The 19,687-nt window shown below is 36.0% G+C and overlaps 1 protein-coding gene across 2 annotated transcripts in view; it reads right to left on the bottom strand.

Moving 5' to 3' along the window:
• The window catches only part of USP34 (ubiquitin specific peptidase 34), a 142,889-nt gene that overhangs the window by 74,170 nt on the left and 49,032 nt on the right, over nucleotides 1-19,687 (bottom strand). The window contains exons 8-18 of one of the 2 annotated variants that reach the window (XM_069850171.1): nucleotides 17,803-17,864; nucleotides 9,172-9,253; nucleotides 8,986-9,078; nucleotides 6,630-6,755; nucleotides 6,082-6,211; nucleotides 5,478-5,513; nucleotides 4,940-5,070; nucleotides 3,759-4,375; nucleotides 3,105-3,319; nucleotides 1,279-1,394; nucleotides 1,069-1,196 (exon numbers count right to left, since the gene is read on the bottom strand). In XM_069850171.1, coding sequence (XP_069706272.1) covers nucleotides 1,069-1,196; nucleotides 1,279-1,394; nucleotides 3,105-3,319; nucleotides 3,759-4,375; nucleotides 4,940-5,070; nucleotides 5,478-5,513; nucleotides 6,082-6,211; nucleotides 6,630-6,755; nucleotides 8,986-9,078; nucleotides 9,172-9,253; nucleotides 17,803-17,864 — 1,736 coding nt within the window. The remainder of the gene's footprint in view (nucleotides 1-1,068; nucleotides 1,197-1,278; nucleotides 1,395-3,104; nucleotides 3,320-3,758; nucleotides 4,376-4,939; nucleotides 5,071-5,477; nucleotides 5,514-6,081; nucleotides 6,212-6,629; nucleotides 6,756-8,985; nucleotides 9,079-9,171; nucleotides 9,254-17,802; nucleotides 17,865-19,687) is intronic. The other variant, XM_069850170.1, reaches the window with a different exon arrangement.

The following is a 19,687-nucleotide window of genomic DNA, read 5'->3' as shown; positions in this document are numbered from 1 at the left end:
GTCAACTTAAAAATTACTTTGAGAAGCTCAGGTTCAGTGAGCAAATAGGCTAATGGAAAGCATCGGAAATATCGATGTGACGTTTACCATCATGTCAGCCAATTAGTTTTCTGAATCTGAACTACACGTACTTCACAAGTGTAATATAATACCCTGGACACACAGCTGTTGGACAAGTATAAAAATAAAACAGTAGACATTTTTCCTTACTAAAAATCACTTACATAAACAAAAATCTTATTTTTAAGTTTCATAATACATATCTTTTGAAATTTCAGCAAAATGAGTATGGATTTTCTACAAACTGACGACATAGCAGAAAAATCTGCCTCAAACTGATTAGAGACACAAATAGAAATGTAGACAATTATCAAGCAAAACTCAAGAAATGAATAAACTGCATGTGATGGAACTCGTGTATCAGCAATGTGTCTTCAGATCTCTCTTATTAATTAATATCTCAGTATACTCATCTCATAAACACAATACTTAGCAAAAAGTTAACAACATAACACTGCAGGTGATGTCCAGCAGTTGATTAGTTGCATCAACAAAATAATTGCATTTTTGCCAGTCTTCAAACCTTACAATCTCACAGCTTTGGCTGATATTAAAACAAGTTATCTCAGGCCAAGGCATTACTTCTACCTCCAGCTGCTTCTTCACAGAAATTAAACCCCACAATAAACTTGGTGGAAAAGAACATGTCTGTTCCTCAGTCACCTGCATGTAAACTCTAAATATTCAAATCAAAATGCATATGCTAAGGCAGCTGACCTTGCACTCAACTGGCTAAGCTGTGGACCCAATTTTACCAGCTGGTAGGAAAGCAGTAACCTCTGGCAGAAGGGAGAACTGACAAATGCAACAAGATGAGAAATTCAGGACACTGATAGAACACAAACATGTAACACCAGATAACGCTTTGAAACTATGTTTATACTTTTCCTTTTGTCTGGCTTAACTTGTCTTCCTGTAAAGTTACATAGCTGTTACAGTCAACTTGCACTTCCTATATGTAGCAAAACCAGATAAATGTAAAAACAGATAATTCATGATTTAAGTTACCTGTTGTTTGCTAAATTTTCTAAGCAGCCTTCAATAAATCTCATTCGAATCTGTCTGTCAGTGAACCAGCATACTAAAGAACAGAGCAGCTTCTCTGCTTCGTTTATTAACCCTTCAGAGAGATGAATCTACAGCAAGTAGAAAGAAAGGTCACTGAATAGTATATATTTATTTTCTTTAAAAAATATTATTTTCTTGTATTCAACTTACTGCATCTTCATCCTGGACCAGATCCCACAAAAGGGTATTTCCTTTCTTACAAACATTATCCAAATTAATATCCGTCACTGCATTGCTATTATATTGATGTTTATGAACTGCTGGTCCTGAACAAAATACAAAGACCGTTAATGAATAAATAGAAGGAACTGTCTAATCTGAACATTATTCCTTGAGCACATGAGCAACAACATGCTTTATTTGCAAACTTGGCTATTGTAAAGTGCATGCAACAACACTGTAATTGCAGTCTTATCCACTTAGGCGTTCTTAAAAGAAGACAGAAGTATCATGACCACACAAGAAGTCAACAAGACAGTTAAACCAATGTTTACACTGTTCTTGGCTAATGGCAAGACGCAATAAAACCAGTACTTAAGAACTGCAGATGCAGGTGCAACTGCTTAACTGAACTAGATTTAATTCATGGTATAATTAAAATATTTCTTAAATCTTTCTGTGGTCCGAAAGGAGGTATCTTTATAACTACCATGGTGGAAAAGCAAAAAAAAATTACCTCCTATGTTTAACAGGAAAAACAATCAGTTTTTTATATATGATAGAGCATCAAAGTGTACTATTTTAAAAACTCATCATGTCTTCATAAACACTGATACGCATTTTCCTTCTTCTGTGTGGCCACAGCTGGCACCATTCATTCATCTTCTATTTGATATTATTTTCATGTAATAGCAAAGCCAAGTAGAAAATTTAGACTGCACGCAGGACACTGCAAATATGTTTACGTGCAAAACTAGAGGTATCAAAATAATCTGCACTAAAGGCTTTATGCTCAAACAATAATTTGGATGTCCAGTAAGATGTGTAATATCTATGGAAAACATTGGAAAAATATGTTGATTTACATCATGTTTTAACTACGAAATGTTAGAAGTTTGTTAAACTCTGTACCACAGGAAAAAAAAATCCTTCCTGATTTTCAATGTCGGGCTGAAATTATAATTCAGTTCCACATAATAAGAAATGCTAAGCCTAAAGAAAAAAGAGACTTCTTACACAACTATGTTTCAGAAAAAGATATAAATAGTACTGGTTTCACTGTCTGCTGGGAGATAGCGAACTGTCAGACTAGTGAAGAAAAATGTTAAACCTTCACTAACCATACCCTCCATTATATTTAAAAGGAGAATAAAACAGAAAATAAAGCTGCCACAATAGCATATGGAAAGATGATATAATTCTGGAGAAGTGTTTTAGTAGCATCTTAAATTGTACCCTGAAGTAAACCAGAAGATTTGGCAGTCTAAGACAGAATAGCATAAAATGCCCTTTAAGGCAAGATCCCTATAATATCAAGTCATATCATAAATCGTTTTTCCAAAATTATCCTCTGCACAGCCCATTATGGTTAATTCATTTAAGATGACAAGTGTACGGAATCACAATAAGATCCGCCCACCAGAAGAAAAACTGCATAAGGTTTCAGAGATAGAGAAGAAAATAATTCACATTTCAGGACTGCCTTTCCTTTTACTTTAATATCTGACTAGAAAAAAAACCCATTTCCTAGGCTCTTTAGTGCCTTTATTTATTTTAACTTGCATTAAAAGCTCTGGTAGAAATGAAGAGGGGGGAAAAAGAAAAAAAAAGGCTGACACAGCCATATCTAATGTGATACAAAACCAAATCTCTTGGAGAAAGAGCAAAATCTCAGTAGTCACTGTGGTTTCATTCAGCAAATGTACACTTGTGGTTAAAATAATCTGAATTACTTCAATTACTGGAGACTAATTAAAAAATACGGAAAAGCAAGTTAGAAGTACAATGTTTTTCTGTTTTCTTTTTATCACTCTTACCTTGACTTAGATGTTCATGATAGATAGAGGCAAGGTTAGGAAGGTGCTGCTGAAGATGAGATGTTAGCTCAGCGTGTGAATTAATCTGTACCAGCTCTTCCTCACAGCCAGACTCCTCGCCATCAAAATCAGCCATGTTTTTCTCTGATTTTGCACTGACTTGGGAACTACTGCAACTGACATCATCTGCACTTAGCATATCGTCAACCATATGCCTGCAAGAGAAGGATATTAGAATGGACAATATAAAAGAGAAAGTTGTTTACAGCAGACTACAAGTGAGTAGATATCTCCCTAAAGCTAAAGTTAGGATGAACCATCTGTCTGAACAGCAGAGCTTCGTAAGAATATGAAAAACTATTAGATAAATTGAAGGTCTCATTATCACGATGATTGTGTTGACTTCTTCAATTTAATTTTGCAAACCAGTTTTAACATTTTGTTAAATACAGTCATATTTATTTAATACAAAAACTTCACAAGATGTTAACAAACCGATGACTCTCTAACTATCTGCGATAACTATCATTTGTTAGACAAAATTATCCTCAAGTACAGCAAAATGTCCAAATAAATTTCTTCCCAAAATGAATATTTTGCTACCACTTTTATGTCTGTTGTAGAAGGAATCACAAGAAACGTCAAGATACCTACCTGTCATGGTGATGGTGGTGATGGTGGTGGTGGTGGTGATGCTGCGGCCCTATGAACTGTCGACAGTTAAATAATTCATTTCCAATAGTTTCCCCAAGGAAGTCCCCTGTGTGAGTTATACAAGAATCTTGCGACCCTTGTGAAATGTGAGCAGTGCTCATTTCCCCCGTTATATCATGCTCTGCATCCTCAGCATGAGAACATGCATCTAGAATCCTAATTCGATTATCCACTGGTGTCACAGAGTCAGTGTTAAAAACATGGTCCTTTCCAGCTCCATTATTCGCACCACTCCTCTCTGATGCCCCTTGTGAATCTCCGAGACAAATGCCTGTTTGCGATTCCAGTTTCCTGCTTCGTAGATCTGTGCTCCTAGTGCTTTTCTGGGGATTATGACTCCTGTCTTCTTCCTCTTCATCATCCTCCTCTTTGAGAGCTTCTATATCTGCAATGTCTTCAGACTGAACCTCACTGCCAGGGCTTCCAGCAGACTGGCTTGCGTGACTGGAGTTGGCCTCATTACTGGATCCATCACTGTGGCCACTGCTACTACCAGGACCACTACTGCCATCCTCACCACTGTTGGCTGTTTCATCAGAGCTTCCTTGCATGGATTCCTGGAATCATAATTTCTTTTTAAGATTGGTGGAAATATAAAACACCACTGAAAATACATAATCAACATCATCATCACCATTCAATCAAAATTCTTCATTTAAGAGGAAATGTGTGAAGTCTAAAAGTCTTCATTCATTCTTTCTCAATTTAGTTGTCAATGACAAAATGCTCAGAGCAAGATTCAGATTTAATAATTTAGTTTTTGCGGTACATTATTCGTAACAGGTTTTATGTGCAGGCTTGGAACATACACAGTGTGACACATAAAAAACATGTCATGCAGACCCTTACTCAGAGATTAATCTCACTGAAATACAATTTAAATGTAGGAATTCAATTGTTTGAGGTGTCTTTTTTTGTAGTGCACTTGTTCATGGGCAAAGTGCAATATACTCTCTGTAAACTACACAGAAAATAAGTAACGACTCTAGTACCCCACTATCCTGCTGCAGGTACACACACCCGCTATGTACCTGTTCAGGTTTTGAAACAATTACAGTAAAAAAATTCTTTCCATAGGTAAGTCAGTAACAAAATTCAGAGACTACAATTTATACTCTTACCTCTGTATCTGAAAGTCGTTGCTGCACATGTTTTGTTCTGTTAATAAGCTGTTCTTCCATTTCAATATCACTGCCTCCACTCTGATGGGTGTCACTGTTGTCACTGCTCTGAGGGCTTGCTGCTGGTGACCCTAGTTCAAAACCACATTTTCCAATTACTTTGTGATCTATATTTATTGGACTGTAACAGCATTACATAAATCTGCCTCATATGTTGGGCTCAACAGCATTCTTCCTGCAAAGAGCTGAACAAAGGACATAACTCAAACAACCCAACTACCTAAACACTAAAAATTCTTTTCAGAACACTGAGGATTGCACTATATAATCTGTATTCTGATGTATCTTCTTGCCAGTATATAGCACAGCCATATGAATTTCCTAGATTCTGCACTAAATACAATTTTCGTTTTACTTCTCGTAAAAACATAGTTTCAAACTTTTAATGGTTTTTCCTTTATTGAAATTTGTTGGTTGCAGAAAAACATTGTGGTATCAAATGTATCAGATTGCAGTGTACTTCTAAAACTATACTTACAAGGTGAAGGGACTGCTCTTCTGAGCTCCTCTTCTTCTGAAGGAAAAAAGCAGGATGGAAAAATAAGTGACTAAAAATCTTTTTTGTCAGCATATAGTTGTCCATGATTCATAAAAATCAGCAGTGAGAAAAGAAAGGGAAACTACAGTAAAATTGCTTGGGCAGCAGATTTAGTAATGACTGTGGAGAAAGACACAGTCAAGTAAAAAAAAAAACCAAAAAAAACCAAAAAAACACCCCAGAAACAGCATGTACTATCAAAAACTAGGTAAAAAATCAGATAAGTTTTTTTAAGATTTTATGTAGCTATGTAAATTACAGATGCTCAGCAGAATGAAAACAGTTAACTGAGGAATTATGGACCATCTTCTGGATTTAAAAAAAAAGAAATAGAAAAATACACACTACTTTAGATACACAAAGAGAATGGTTCTGAAACAGAAAGCTTTCCAAAAGTGCTCACAAAGTTTTAATGCCTTCATCTTTATCCTTAACTTCTGTTTGAAAAATATGCCAGCATGACACTTTCAAAAAACTCTTCAAGTAAAAAGTTCCATAAATCCTTTTTGTCCAAAGAGTTCAGTTCTGTTGGAAAACCACATACCTTTTTTGTTTCCCATGGGCAGATTGGTACTCAGTAAAGATGCAAAAGAGCTTTGTTTTGACAGTTGAGCCTTAGCTGCTAGTGCATTATTCCACAGTGCTTTTATAAGCATTGATGCCAAATACAAGGTCTATAAACAAAACCAGATAACAGCGCAATTAAGCAGGTGGCTTTGTATGTAAAGATCCACAATTAATTTTTCTACAGGCTAATACTACAGTTCACCAAAAAAACCTCATCAAAATAAAGAAATGCTCAAAATGCTGTTAATGCTAAAAACACTTTTAACTTCAGACATGAAGTTAAAATCTTCTATCAGTGGTTATGCAGTCTTCAAAAAAATCTCCAAAAAGATTATAATTCAAAAGCTAGGAGAGGCCTACTCGAAGAAACGTGACAACTTCACTCAGTTTCCTCTCCTATGCATTAGTAAATATTACTTTTACACGCATTCCTTTAGAAAGACAAAGACAAATCCAAAATGTATGTTTAGTATACTAACAGAATTTCTCTTCTTGCTACAGCAATTTTGTTTGCCTTGTCTTTACCTGTTCAGTGTGAGCACTTGGATGAAGAGTTGAGACAAGGTTGAGAAGATGCCTAAGTGGGACAGGGTCCAAGTTTTTGATCAAAGAAGGAAACAAATCATGTATGTAACGACTGCAATGCTTTAGCTACAAAGTACAAATGGAGAAGATAACAGGAACAGCAAAATAAACTTAAAAATTCAAAGATCAAATTGCAGCAATTAAATAACATTTTTGCACAAATTCTCAAGAAGCACTTGTCCAATAATTCCATGTCAGACTTGCAATTTTTACTTAATTTTTATATGGTAAAGCATGTAAAGTTCAGTGAAATCAAATGTAACAATATCTTCCTTAGTTCCAGTTCTAAGAGATCTGGCGAAAAGAAGAATGGGAACTATATTTTGTATTTTAACTTAAATATATCTTCTAAAATATTAGTGTATATGCTAAATCCTGAGGGAAATAATATTTGCAATGATTATCTTCTAGGCAGTGCTAATGACAAATACAGACAGTGCAGGCTAATACAAGACTGGGAATATGGATATGTGAGGAATATGGAACTGTGTGAGGACTACTTATAATTCTTTTGTCTTTCAAGTAGTGGATGTCAAAAAAAAATATAACAATGTGTTCAACTAAACTACTCTATTTACACCTTAAAGTGACAGCAATCCTACGTGATTCCTCTTAGGTGAAATGTTGCTTTCCACAGTCACTCAAAGGGTTTCATTACGTTTGTGGGGATGTTAATAGTAAAAAAATGAAATAATGGTTATGAAAAGCTTTTAGAAAAAACATAATCAAAGTTGGCCGCTACACATGCACCTCAAAAGCAGATTTTTTCATTATTTATTTATTTTATCTTGCCTTGCTGGCATATAAAATATCCATGTCAGTTGTTGATGGTGTACAGGCCATCTTTCATAGGACTCAAACCAGAATAAAATTATGTGGGTTCTATACAACAATGCATTTAAACATCTTGAGATAATTGCTTTAACTCAGGGAAAATTATTTTTTGTCAAAAAGTTAGTTTAAAAAGTGGAAAGTACGTCCTTCACCACCTTCTATTCTTTTAGTCAAAGGGTGTCAGCCTTTTAAACAAAACTAAACCTTTTACAGGAAGTAATCAGGACATACTTAATTCTGTTATCAAAAATATATAGTTTGAAAACATCACTATGTCAAAATGAACATGTGAACTATCTCATTTGGGTAAATCTTAGAAAAGATTGAGGTCTAACTCTAGTGCGAGCTACCGTATGTGTGAAAACACCAAAAAAAGGTAAAGCATCACTTCAAAATTGTAAGTGAAATAAGTAATTATTAATTGCTGTGATATGGAAAATTGTTTGAGTCTCTCACAGTGAATGCTGTTACAATGAGCCTTTATTAACCTACCAGTTCCATGTTAAAATGATAAAGGACTACAGAGGTTTCAGAATGCGTATACCATAGTATTTGATTGAAACAAATTACTCAGGAATAGTGAACACATTAAAAAAAAACCCTTCAAGTTCTAACATGTGTAAAAGTATTTTCCTTGTAACTGTTCAAAAAGATCCATTTTGTTTTTCTGACCTTCATTTTGAGTGTATTTTTCAGAAAAATTGGCACTGAAACCTTGAGCGGTTTTTCTGAGTTTTTTTGGCTTGGGGTTTGATGGATTTTTTTGGGGGGGTGGTTTTGTGGGTGTGTTTGGGGGACGATGTTTAAGTTTTGGGTTTGTTTTTATTTTTTTAACAACAAAGGGAGAATGAAACCATGGAAAAACAGTTTTCACAACAGGAAATCAAACGCCTACAGTATTCAAATCCCCTAAATAAAAAACTCACAACTTAAACCAAAAAAGCACAGCAATTCATTGCAAGTGGCAAACGAATAAATCTTTCTGAAGGAAAAAAAGCCTATCAGAGTTTCCAGGTGTACTAAACAAAAAATAAAGTCTCAGTGCCTTTTATAGATTTTAACACCAGGAATGCAGCACAGCTGTGGACTTCACTGCCACAATTTTCACCTGATTGTTCCCACCAGGAGTAACAGAAACGGAAGCTGCAGTACAAAGGAGCAAGGTGATTTAACAGAACAGGAAAAATATTATATCTACCCTACAATCCTCATCCCCATTTATCAATGAAAACACTATGTCTTTGCTACACAACTTCTTTTTCTTGTATGAAAGTAGCCTAGGTGAACTCTTGAATCTAATGAAAGTAATTGTGGCAGTTAATTTACTTAAAATTTTGGTCAGCAAAACACTCAGACAACAAAAGTAAGAGACTCAGTTTTACAAATACAAAACAAAATCAACTTGCTGCTTTCTGTTTTATTTTTTTTTATCACCCCTGAAACTATAAAAATTGATATATACCTGTGCTGCAGCCCAGATACAGTCTATATGCTGAGTACTAAGTCTCCCTTCAGCTGCAAGAAAATTCAGAATCACTTGGCACTGTTTGATGATCTGCAAAGTAAGAAGACATTGAGGAAAGAATAATTGGAACAAGAAGTTATTCCTCCATATTTATACTAAAAATAACAATAATTTTATACAAACCTCAATATGTAAATTTGGTCCAAAAATGTGCTCAACCACATTGTTGCTGATAAGCCAATCTGCAAGCTCTTTTGCAATTGACCTAGACATTAAAGAATAGTGGAAACATATGTAAAATTATCTGCCTATAATATAGACAGTCTTCTTCCCTAGCATGTCTGTCAAATTAATAACTGTAACTGTAGTAAGCATATGAAAACATTTTTGAATACAAAGCATACTCAACATTCATTCAAGTAGGAAGCAGATTATTTCCCTATTTTTTTTTCTTCAGCTGGAAGACTAATGCCCAATATCAACATGTTCTACTTATCCCTTTGGATCATTAGCAAACACGTAACCAATTTTACCAAATTTATTAGTTAATAGAGCCCAACAAACCATCTGCAGACCAGTTTCAAAGACCTCACAGGTAAGATTTTGATAAACACTGCTATTCAATTCAACTTTATAATGGAATTCCAGAACTATTGAGTTCACAAACATAACTAAGGATCAGAGCAAAAGAAATTATTTTCTAAAGAAAATTACTGATAAATTTTTAGATGCTTTTGCATAAACAGCAACTCATGCAACTTCAGAAAGCTGTTTTACATGGTCATACTTACACAGATACTTCAAAATTCTCACTTTGTTTCATCCATAACAATAGGGAACTTTACCCAATGCCAATCCATAAGTGAACGTTCAAACAAAACAGGACAAGGAAATTGAATTTTCCAAAACAAAAACTGAACTTCCAGAAAGGACTGCTCTGTCTGGGAAGCAGTGCATAAGCTCCTTTTTATTCCTTCCTCTCACGCATTTATTTTCCCGGATTTTGGCACCAGAAGTGATTAGAGGATATCACAGTATTTAAAGCACAGCCTGTGGTTTAAAAGGACCTGGAATAAAAATGCTCTGCTTCACAAGGAGTAGAGGATGAGAGGGAGGAGGCGTCTTAGAGAACTACAAGAATTATTTTTATCTGTGTTATCTGTGTCACATTTATGGTCACTACTAAAATTCCAGAATTGCCAATCTTTATCATCTGCAGTAAGACTATCAGATTCCTTAGGTAAAAAGAGATTGCTAGGTTTTCAAAACAGGATTTACTTTTCCAGGGCATGTTACCAGTTTTTCAATCGTTTTTAATTGCCTGATCCCTACAGATGAACTCAGAGAGCAAAGCTCCTACTTCTCAACACCATTCCCCCATAACACATTCTTCTATTCTAATTCCAGGACATGAGGAATCAAATATTCTTATACTGTTCAAAAAAGCTAACATTCCCTGACATTTAAGTAATAACTCGTTTGCAAGGTACAATAATTCACCAACAGTATCACTCATGACTTATTAGGAAATCAGTTCCCGTACTGTAAAGTTAGTTTGACAGAGCATCTGCACAAAAAGAGATAAAAATTAGATAAGCCCAACCTGTTCCATGAAATCAAGATCTACTTAATTCCCTACAGCCTCATTTCCAAACAAAACCAAAACACAACCACCACCCCCAACGCACCAAAGATGTCTCCCCCAAACCAAATGGAGCATGCACATTACAGACTCTTCAGGGCTTGGATTTCCGTCTAACAAAATCGGAAGACCTTTTCACATGAGAGCTGTGGGTTTGCAAATTTTACAGCTGAAGGAACTTATTATTCATTTGAATATACACTACCAGTCTTCTTCAGCAACACGCATGGCTCTAAAAGCTGCTCTTATCTACCTGCCTCCATACTGACAAGCAAGTGACCAGAGTGGCATTGCCCATACAGCTCAAGAGACTACAGCTCTGTTACTTTTCATTTTGCCAGACAGCTGGTAGACTTGACACTACAGATTCACCTTAAATTACAAGTGCCCAACAAACACATTGAAAACTGAATCATAGAATCATAGAATAACCAGGTTGGAAGAGACCCACTGGATCATCGAGTCCAACCGTTCCTATCAAACACTAAACCATGCCCCTTAGCACCTCATCCACCCGGGCCTTAAACACCTCCAGGGAAGGGGACTCAACCACCTCCCTGGGCAGACTGTTCCAGTGCCCAATGACCCTTTCTGTGAAGAATTTTTTCCTAATGTCCAGCCTAAACCTCCCCTAGCGGAGCTTGAGGCCGTTCCCTCTTGTCCTGTTCTCTGTCACTTGGGAGAAGAGGCCAGCACCCTCCTCTCTACAACCTCCTTTCAGGTAGTTACAGAGAGCAATGAGGTCTCCCCTCAGCCTCCTCTTCTCCAGGCTAAACAACCCCAGGTCTCTCAGCTGCTCCTCATAAGACCTGCTCTCCAGCCCCTTCACCAGCTTTGCTGCTCTTCTCTGGACTCGCTCCAGAGCCTCAACATCCTTCTTGTGGTGAGGGGCCCAGAACTGAACACAGGATTTGAGGAGCAGTCTCACCAGTGCCGAGTACAGAGGGAGAATAACCTCCCTGGACCTGCCAGTCACGCCGTTTCTGATACAAGCCAAGATGCCATTGGCCTTCTTGGCCACCTGGGCACACTGCTGGCTCATGGTCAGTCGGCTGTCAACCAACACCCCCAGGCCCCTCTCCTCCAGGCAGCTTTCTAGACAGACTTCTCCTAGTCTGTAGCACTGCACAGGGTTGTTGTGCCCCAAGTGCAGGACCCAGTGCAGCTGGCAAAAAAGTTTCTTGAACTTACAGTCTATTCACCTTCAGCTCCTTATGGCTTTACACTGCTTCCATTTGCTGTGTTCGTAAGTGCTCCTGTTGTAACCAGAAAGCCTTTTCGTTTGCATTTGGCATGTATAAGAAGTAGATCTGGTCACATGAGTGAACACACATCCACTAGATGCAGACCTGAACAGATGCCCTTCTGATTATGAAATATAGAAAAACAAAAAAACCCAAACCACTGCATATGGTCCTCCAAAAGAGAGGACCAGAATCATGTCAATGGCAATTTTGTCCCAGGACCACCTAATTTCTCCTTGGATCTTAATTTTTAAACATGTAGATTTCAGAGTGGATCCTAGACAAACACCGCTGGATTCACTAGGTGATGTTAATACAATAAGAGATACCGCTCAGTGCCTGTCTTTAAACCCAGTGCTTCAGCCAGTGGCACAATGTCCATAAGACACAGTATCCAGAGTCATATGTTGCACTTTACCTACTCCAAAGAACAAAAACTCTTACAGAAGTTCCTTCGCATCTCATTAAATGAGTACGGCAGTTTGCAATCTCTAGCCCGCAAAATTTTTCTTCTGAGAAATAATGGGTTATTCTTTTGAAGGAATGCCTTTTTTAATAGATGTATTCTCAGCAGTAAAATACTCTTTATTCCACTCGTGAGTTCAACTGTGATAAAATGACATCTCAGATTTCTGAAGGTAAACATTCATTTGATATGGATTTGTTGAGGATGATCAAAAACAAGGGGATCCTTGTGAATGGCAGAATGCAGCCTTTGTGTTTCCCAGACAGAATGGTTCCCTCCAGAAAGCTTTGCTGAGGCACACTGATCACTAAATAAATGCCTTTTATAATTATGGAATTATTACCAGCACTAAATATTTTATTCTCTGATATACTCAGAAATATATTTATGATAGCCGATTCAACGATTCACCCAAAAAAGCTCATTTCAGTGTAAATGAATGATGTCTGACTTATTCTCTGAATGCTTCCACTTCAGGAAAGCTTTTGCTGGTCCTGTGTTTTCCAGCTCCTTGACGAGGTTCCTCAGTTTAAAACAGAGCGAACACCTCAATTCACAAGCAATTCCAGAAATTCACGAAAATGAAAATAAACTATCAGCCTGTGGATAAATTAACTTATGATGAAAGATTGTACATTGCCACTTATCCCATTTTTACTTTAATAATTATCAAAAGCCTTATAGCCTTGATTCAGCTACACTCAAGTTCACAAAAATTCACTGAATTCTGTTTTGCCCCAAATAAGTATGGTAATCTAGAATAACTTTTTATTAAAAGATTTAAAGTCTATTTTTTGACATTTTTCAATGCAGTTCCATTTCAATTTCTACTTTTGTTAAAATTTCTTTTCTATAGTCCGTATTTTTTATAATTCAAAAGTATTTTTTTCATACAGCAATTTGCAAATTATCATATGACTATAAGATACCATGACAATTCTGGCAACTTAGCAAGAACTCAATTTTCAGTAAAGATATGCTCAAATTATCTCTTAAGGTAAGTTCTTTAAAAGGTTACAGAAAAATCTTCCTCCTTCATACTGAAGGAAACAGTGAGTAAAATACATGAATCATGATCAAAGTACAGCTATGATTTTCCCTCTGACACGAAAGCAGCAGTACAAAGAATGGATTTACGAATTAGATATCCAAGTCATACAGACCTTAGTAGTAAGAACATTCACCTTGGCAATAACACATATTAGCTATTTTTCACAGATTTAGTAATTGAAATAGCAAGAGGAAAAGTAATTTAAAGAACTTGATACTTTCTACGAGTCTCTGGTGTGGGTGAGGGAGGAGGAGAAGAGAACAAAAAAGTAAATGTAGCAGCTACTCTAGTATAATTGTCTCTCAATCCTTCTAAGACTGGAAATCTACATGTCATCTTGGGCTCAATGATCTCTAGACCTAACCAATTTCTCCCTAGACTTTTAACTTAAAATCTCTGACAATTCATGTCTGTAAAAATAACTGTTTTACTTCCACAAAATGAAATTCGAGCATTTCTGATGTGAGTTTCCCCAGGCATTCCACAAGACTGCAGGGAAGAGAGAGGAAGTTATGCAGTTTGTGATGTAACCTGACCATTGTGAACTGTACTTATGAAAGGTGAGAACCAGAGCTTGAATTCTATTCATTTTTGTAAACAAAACTATCCAGAAGGGAACTACAGTTTATGCATTTTCCTGGCAGGTCAAAGAATGCCTCTCTATAAGAGAGCATCAACTATTAATATTTAGGATCAGAAATGCAAAGAAAACATAGCAGGCACCTTCCAAAAACACATTCAAGCACATGTTTTTGTTTATGAGTACACATTTTCCCATTCGATGCTCTGCAGACTTCAAAACCATCACCCTGACGTTATTTTGAATATTTACTGAACTACTGTGTATGCCACTAGGAAGGCATATGCCATCAGAAGCAAACACAGAGTGAGCTGAGTAAAACCTTTACTACTATATTTTTTCAGAGAAAATCTGAAAAGATGCCTTGAATGTGAAACAGAGAGAGGGGAAGAGGCATTTAAATGATACTGCCATAAATTCAGTTGGTGAGCTTAAGGCAAAAACTGAGAAAGCAAGAGTTAACATGAGCTAAGACAGCAGTGCAGTTTGATATTTCACTAAATAAGCAAAGAGATGGAAAAGAAAGGAGAAGTAGTCCAGATCTTTCTGTTCACAGGTGAAAGGGAATTTGGACACCTGAAGTTACTCTGTAGGCAACTTCTTAAGTGTGGGTAATGGAGTTTCTAAAATTAGGTGGGAGGTTGTCTCAGCATCAACCTGAACCTTGAAACTCATATTCTTGGCTGCCTGCCAAGTGAAAAGCAAAACAAAATTTCTCTTTACACATGTTATCTCCACAAGCTGACATGTTTTCATTATGGAAAAAACAACATTCTTTCTTCTTGTAGTCCAAATAGCACACACAAAAAAAAAGTCTTTCCTGCCCTGAAAGCCTTAATCATTTTTCACCAACCAACATCAGCAAAAAAGCTCTAGGAATCACTGTTCAAAGACATGAAGACTCTTCTGTTCAGCCTCATTCTTTTTGGCTTGAACAGATTTCATATTCTTCAGTACCTTAGATTGCAAAGAACTTGATTCCATCTTAAGAGCCAGGAAGAGCCAAATTAAAAGTATATCTCTGAGGGATATTACAAATTTGAGTCACCAAGACTTGCACATATCTGGGCAATACAGTTCCTCAATCACCACAAACGCTTAACCCTAGAGAAGACAGTCAAGTAAACTAAATGTAAAAAGACATACAAAACCTACAACTAGAAAACAGATTTCTCTGCAACGTCTTTTTGCTGCCTTTGAGTGCAAATTGTGAAATCCAGCATCTTCCTGGACAGAAGACGCTTTAGGTTGTCATACCATAGAAAAATTTGCAACCATGCAGACAGAGGTGGGAAGCTATTGTTGTGAAATATTTGCTCAGAAATCCTGGTGATACCTCCAAACAAAAGGGAAGAGCCAGGACTAACTGACAGCTCCTTTTAAAAGAAAAGATACCTCCCGCAAACCCACCTTATCAAGATACAGAAGGAGAAATCCCAAAGGTTGACAGTTCCAAACACATCTGGAAAAGTCAAAACACATAACGGGGATGACCAGACATAAGGCGAAAGATCTTCCTTTGATAAATCTGCAGAGGCTACAAAGGTACAAAATAAATCTTAGACCTCCTTTCTTCACCAAGAAAAGAAAATAGGAAAGAAAAGCTTTCCTTCTGCTACTCATTCAATCACTGTCAACTCCATACGTGCCTTATCGAAAAACTTCTCATGAACAGAGTCTCTAACGAGAAGGAAGCTTTGTACTGAACAAACTGAAGGGAGATATTTTCCCCATCCTTCTGCACCAGCCTTTTGTGATAATTTGGCTGGAAGAAATCAGTGATTCCAAATGATATCTGAAGACACGCAACAATACTACCCAACTTCTCAGATAAATCACCAGAATGACTGGAATTTGGATTAAAACTATCACACACTAAAAAAAGTGGAAAAGAAGGTCTTCTGTTCATGCTGCATCCCTTTCAAATGACAGGCTGTTTACAAAAGCCCCTGCCAAGGAAGTAATATTCCAAATGAGAATTTGACAATTTCCTTCATCTTTAAAATAACTCTGACGTTCTTGCATAGTACATCTGCTCTTCTGCAGGGAAATCTAAGTACCCTTCTCTTTTCCCCTTGTCAATAATTTTCCTTTTTCACATTTGACACAGAAAACCAAACAGTTTTTATTAGGATTAACTGGTGGAGCAACTTCTTGTTAATATTCCTTAATTAGTAACTATTAGTTAAAAACTGTTTCATTCACAATGTTTTTCAGAAGATAAACTAACCAAGGAACATCTCAGTTTCTGATCTGCAGCGTGAAGGAAGGAGGAGAAGAAATGGATAACATGGAGGTTTGGCAGTCCCAGTGTAACAATGCACCATTAACTGGCAGCACAATAGTGAAAATACCCCAGCCAACCAAGCCACCTCACACACTTCACGTGCTACACTCCGGCAGTATTTACTTCTACTGCTATAGAACTAGAGGCTTTGGAAAAAAAAAACCCTACAGCTTCCAGGGCACAAACTATGTAAATAATAATTACATTTATGTGTGCATTATATTAAATATAAGCAATGAATGTGAGCTTACATTTATTACAATAATGCAATTTTTTAAAAGGTAATTGAGCTTAATGGCATTGCATTCATATTTCATCAGATCACAGTGGGATATCTGTGTCATACGTCAAGAGAATTCTTTAATTTTTTTTCTAACGCTATGCATCAACATTTACTTTGAAATAAATGGATGGCATGGATTCATGTTCACCTATTGATTTAGTGAGCTAAGGACAAGAAAGTTCATCACAGGTTTGTATTGTCACAGTCTTTCCACATCTATATGAAGCAAAACTGCCCTAGATTCTGATTCTTAATTTTTAATATTAATCTATAACCGTAAATATCACTTCAAATATTCAAGTAATTTACATTAAATCCACAGCAACGTCATCTTGAATGATTCCAGATTTCAATAAGCAGGTGTTAAAATAAAACCATCTTATAATAAAACTATCCAGATTAAAAAAACGCAAGCAAACTACGACTGTAACAGACTTGTCATTAATGAGCAAAAGGTGGTGGAGATTGTGTGTCTGTAGTGAGACAAATATGTACCTGGATCCAACCCCAAAGATAAACAAAGAATATATCACACCCCAAGATACGTGGAAAGAGTACAGCACAAGTAAAATCCTAGATTTTACATGCTTTGCCTAGTATTTAAAAAAAAAACAGTTATTTCAACTACCTGATGATGCACATTTGTCTAAATTCTAGGCAGTTCTAACATTAAGTTTAGAGTTACTACAAAACTCAATACATTTCCCCACTGGAATAAAATCCCACCCATTAATTTTCATGAAGGAAAACATAGAAGCCTCCTTCAAATTTAAAAACACACCTGGATTATATAAATAAAGACTCTGAAGAAAGACAATAAATAGCTCAAAAAGCATTGCTTCACAGACTCAGTGGAAAACTACTACGAGGCTGGGAGCCTTAATTAACTAAATAATCAGAAGAAATGAGAAGATGGCAAAAATACTACTTGGTTACGAACAAACCAGTTCTTATTTATACATCACAACGGACATAACAGCCTGTTACAGGTATTTATTATTTTATTATCTACATTTTACTAAAGGTTACCTTAATTCTATCTTTTAGGACAGTAAAAAAATCCAGAAATATTTAAAAAATCATTTAAAAATATTTCTAAAGTTACTATTTGAAACCATTTATTAACCCCCCCAATCAGAACATTTCTCGTAAAGGCCCTGGGTCATCACTACTCCCCACTGTGTATAATCCATAACAACAATACAGAAGAACTGCAATATACAGTGAACTTAAAAGTATTCATAATAACATTCCTACTTACGTTTCTGTGTCTGAAACTAATGACTCATTATTACACACATCATTGAAGGTATGAAGTTGGTTCTATGGTTAGAAAAAGGAAGAAAAAAATTAAAATTTTATCTAAGTATTTTGTGAAGTGAGGTTGTTTTTCTTATATTTAAACTAGTATTAGTGACAGTAAACAAATGTTTCTAGTATTTTCAATGTTTACAAATAAACCGCTTTGACAAAAATTTGAACAGGCATTCTAGTAGGCACAAGGGATCAATTTTCTTTTTTAATCAATCTTTCTTTCACTAAAGCTATTAAATGTTGTTTACAAAATAACACTCATTCCAGAAAATAAAACAAGGTGCATAGCATTCACTGTGCACATGGGTTTTCATGAGAAATTAAGCACATTCTCTAGAAACGGATGTTTTAGGATGAGTTTCTCCATTATTGTAACATTTACCACAACAGCAAAGATCTCTTTTGTCACATTAGCAGTGTTGAAGGCCTGCAGAATCAGAGTCAAAATTAAGCAACTTTATATAAAATGAAGCTTTGAAAGGTATACAAACTGACAAATTCAAGACATCTGAGAGAAGAAAAAAGCTTGTCAAAGGTTTACATCTCTTTTCCACCCTTTTCCTTAGCATCAACTTTCCAGATATAAAGATAGCTCTGTATTCAATTCTTACCTGTACTTAACATTTGGTAAAATATTTCAAATTATGTGATACAACTTATGTGTCATCATGTTTAAAAAAAAAAAAATTAGAGACATGGTAATGTAAATTTTTGAAATTCCAATTATACTTGCTGCATAACTTTGACAAAACATTTACTTCTTTCTTTCTTGAAACAAGTCTGGCACATGCACTCTGTAATTCAAGTGACTGCTAATCTCCTCCAGGCTTTACACAAAGATTTATTTGTGTCTAATCTTAACAATTTTCAAAGGAAAAAATGTTTTTGAAGAAACAAATGAGACATGAGAGCCTGGTTACACAATTATTAACAGGTAGGTTATTAATAGATCCTTTCAAATGAAATATATTTAAAGAGTGGAAAAACATGTGACCTGAACTTCAGGAAGAAATCGTTAAGGCCATTTAGATTTGGATCCAATACAGAAGTGAAAGTTCACTGGCTTTTCTGAAGACTCATACACCAACCAAAAATGTTTTGGAAAGATCAAAGACTGAAGGAGTCCTGAACTGTTACTGTCATCAATTATAAATCCTTGGCCACACGTTAATCCAAATTTCCCACAGAAAATCCTTATCCAAAAGAATTATAACAAAAGGTGTTCTTTTTCATATTGGAATTTTCAAAGAATTTTTAGAATAATTTCAAGTCTTAGAATTCTGACACAACAGCGCAATCCAAAGTGCACATGGGATGGTGTTGCACTGCCTTATTCTCACTCACCTCCTAAGTCTTTTCACCTCATGTGTCATTACCATGAAATGCCAAAGAGAAGAAGATACTTCTACAACTTTTTGCTATATGTGAAACTTTGTAAGAAACTCAAGAGGCCTGTGTGCAGACACTCAGTTAACGTAACGCAAATGTGTTAGGTCTGAAGTACAACAGAGAACAAAAAGGCACCTCCCCAGTTTGTCTTGTATCAAGACCCAGGCATCAAAGGTAATTAAACTTTCTACATAGAAAACAAATGCAAGGAGAATAAATATGCACCATTCAAGTTTTGCACTGTATTTGTTCAGGAAAGACCTAACAACATTGCATGTGCATTTTCACTACTGCAAAGAATCAAATAAAATGAGTTGGAAAAGTGAAAAAGGAGGCCAGATCAGTTATGAGCATTCATTTTCACAAATTTAAGTTCATTTGTAACTGGAAGGACTGGTTGTGAGGAAACAGTTGAGAGAGAAGAGGGTATTATGGAGCTGAAG

This window comes from Phaenicophaeus curvirostris, chromosome 2 (assembly GCF_032191515.1).
Source record: "Phaenicophaeus curvirostris isolate KB17595 chromosome 2, BPBGC_Pcur_1.0, whole genome shotgun sequence".
Classification (NCBI taxonomy): Eukaryota; Metazoa; Chordata; class Aves; order Cuculiformes; family Cuculidae; genus Phaenicophaeus; species Phaenicophaeus curvirostris.
Note: the sequence above shows the minus strand (reverse complement) of the source record. Positions and strands in the feature narration are given on the sequence as shown.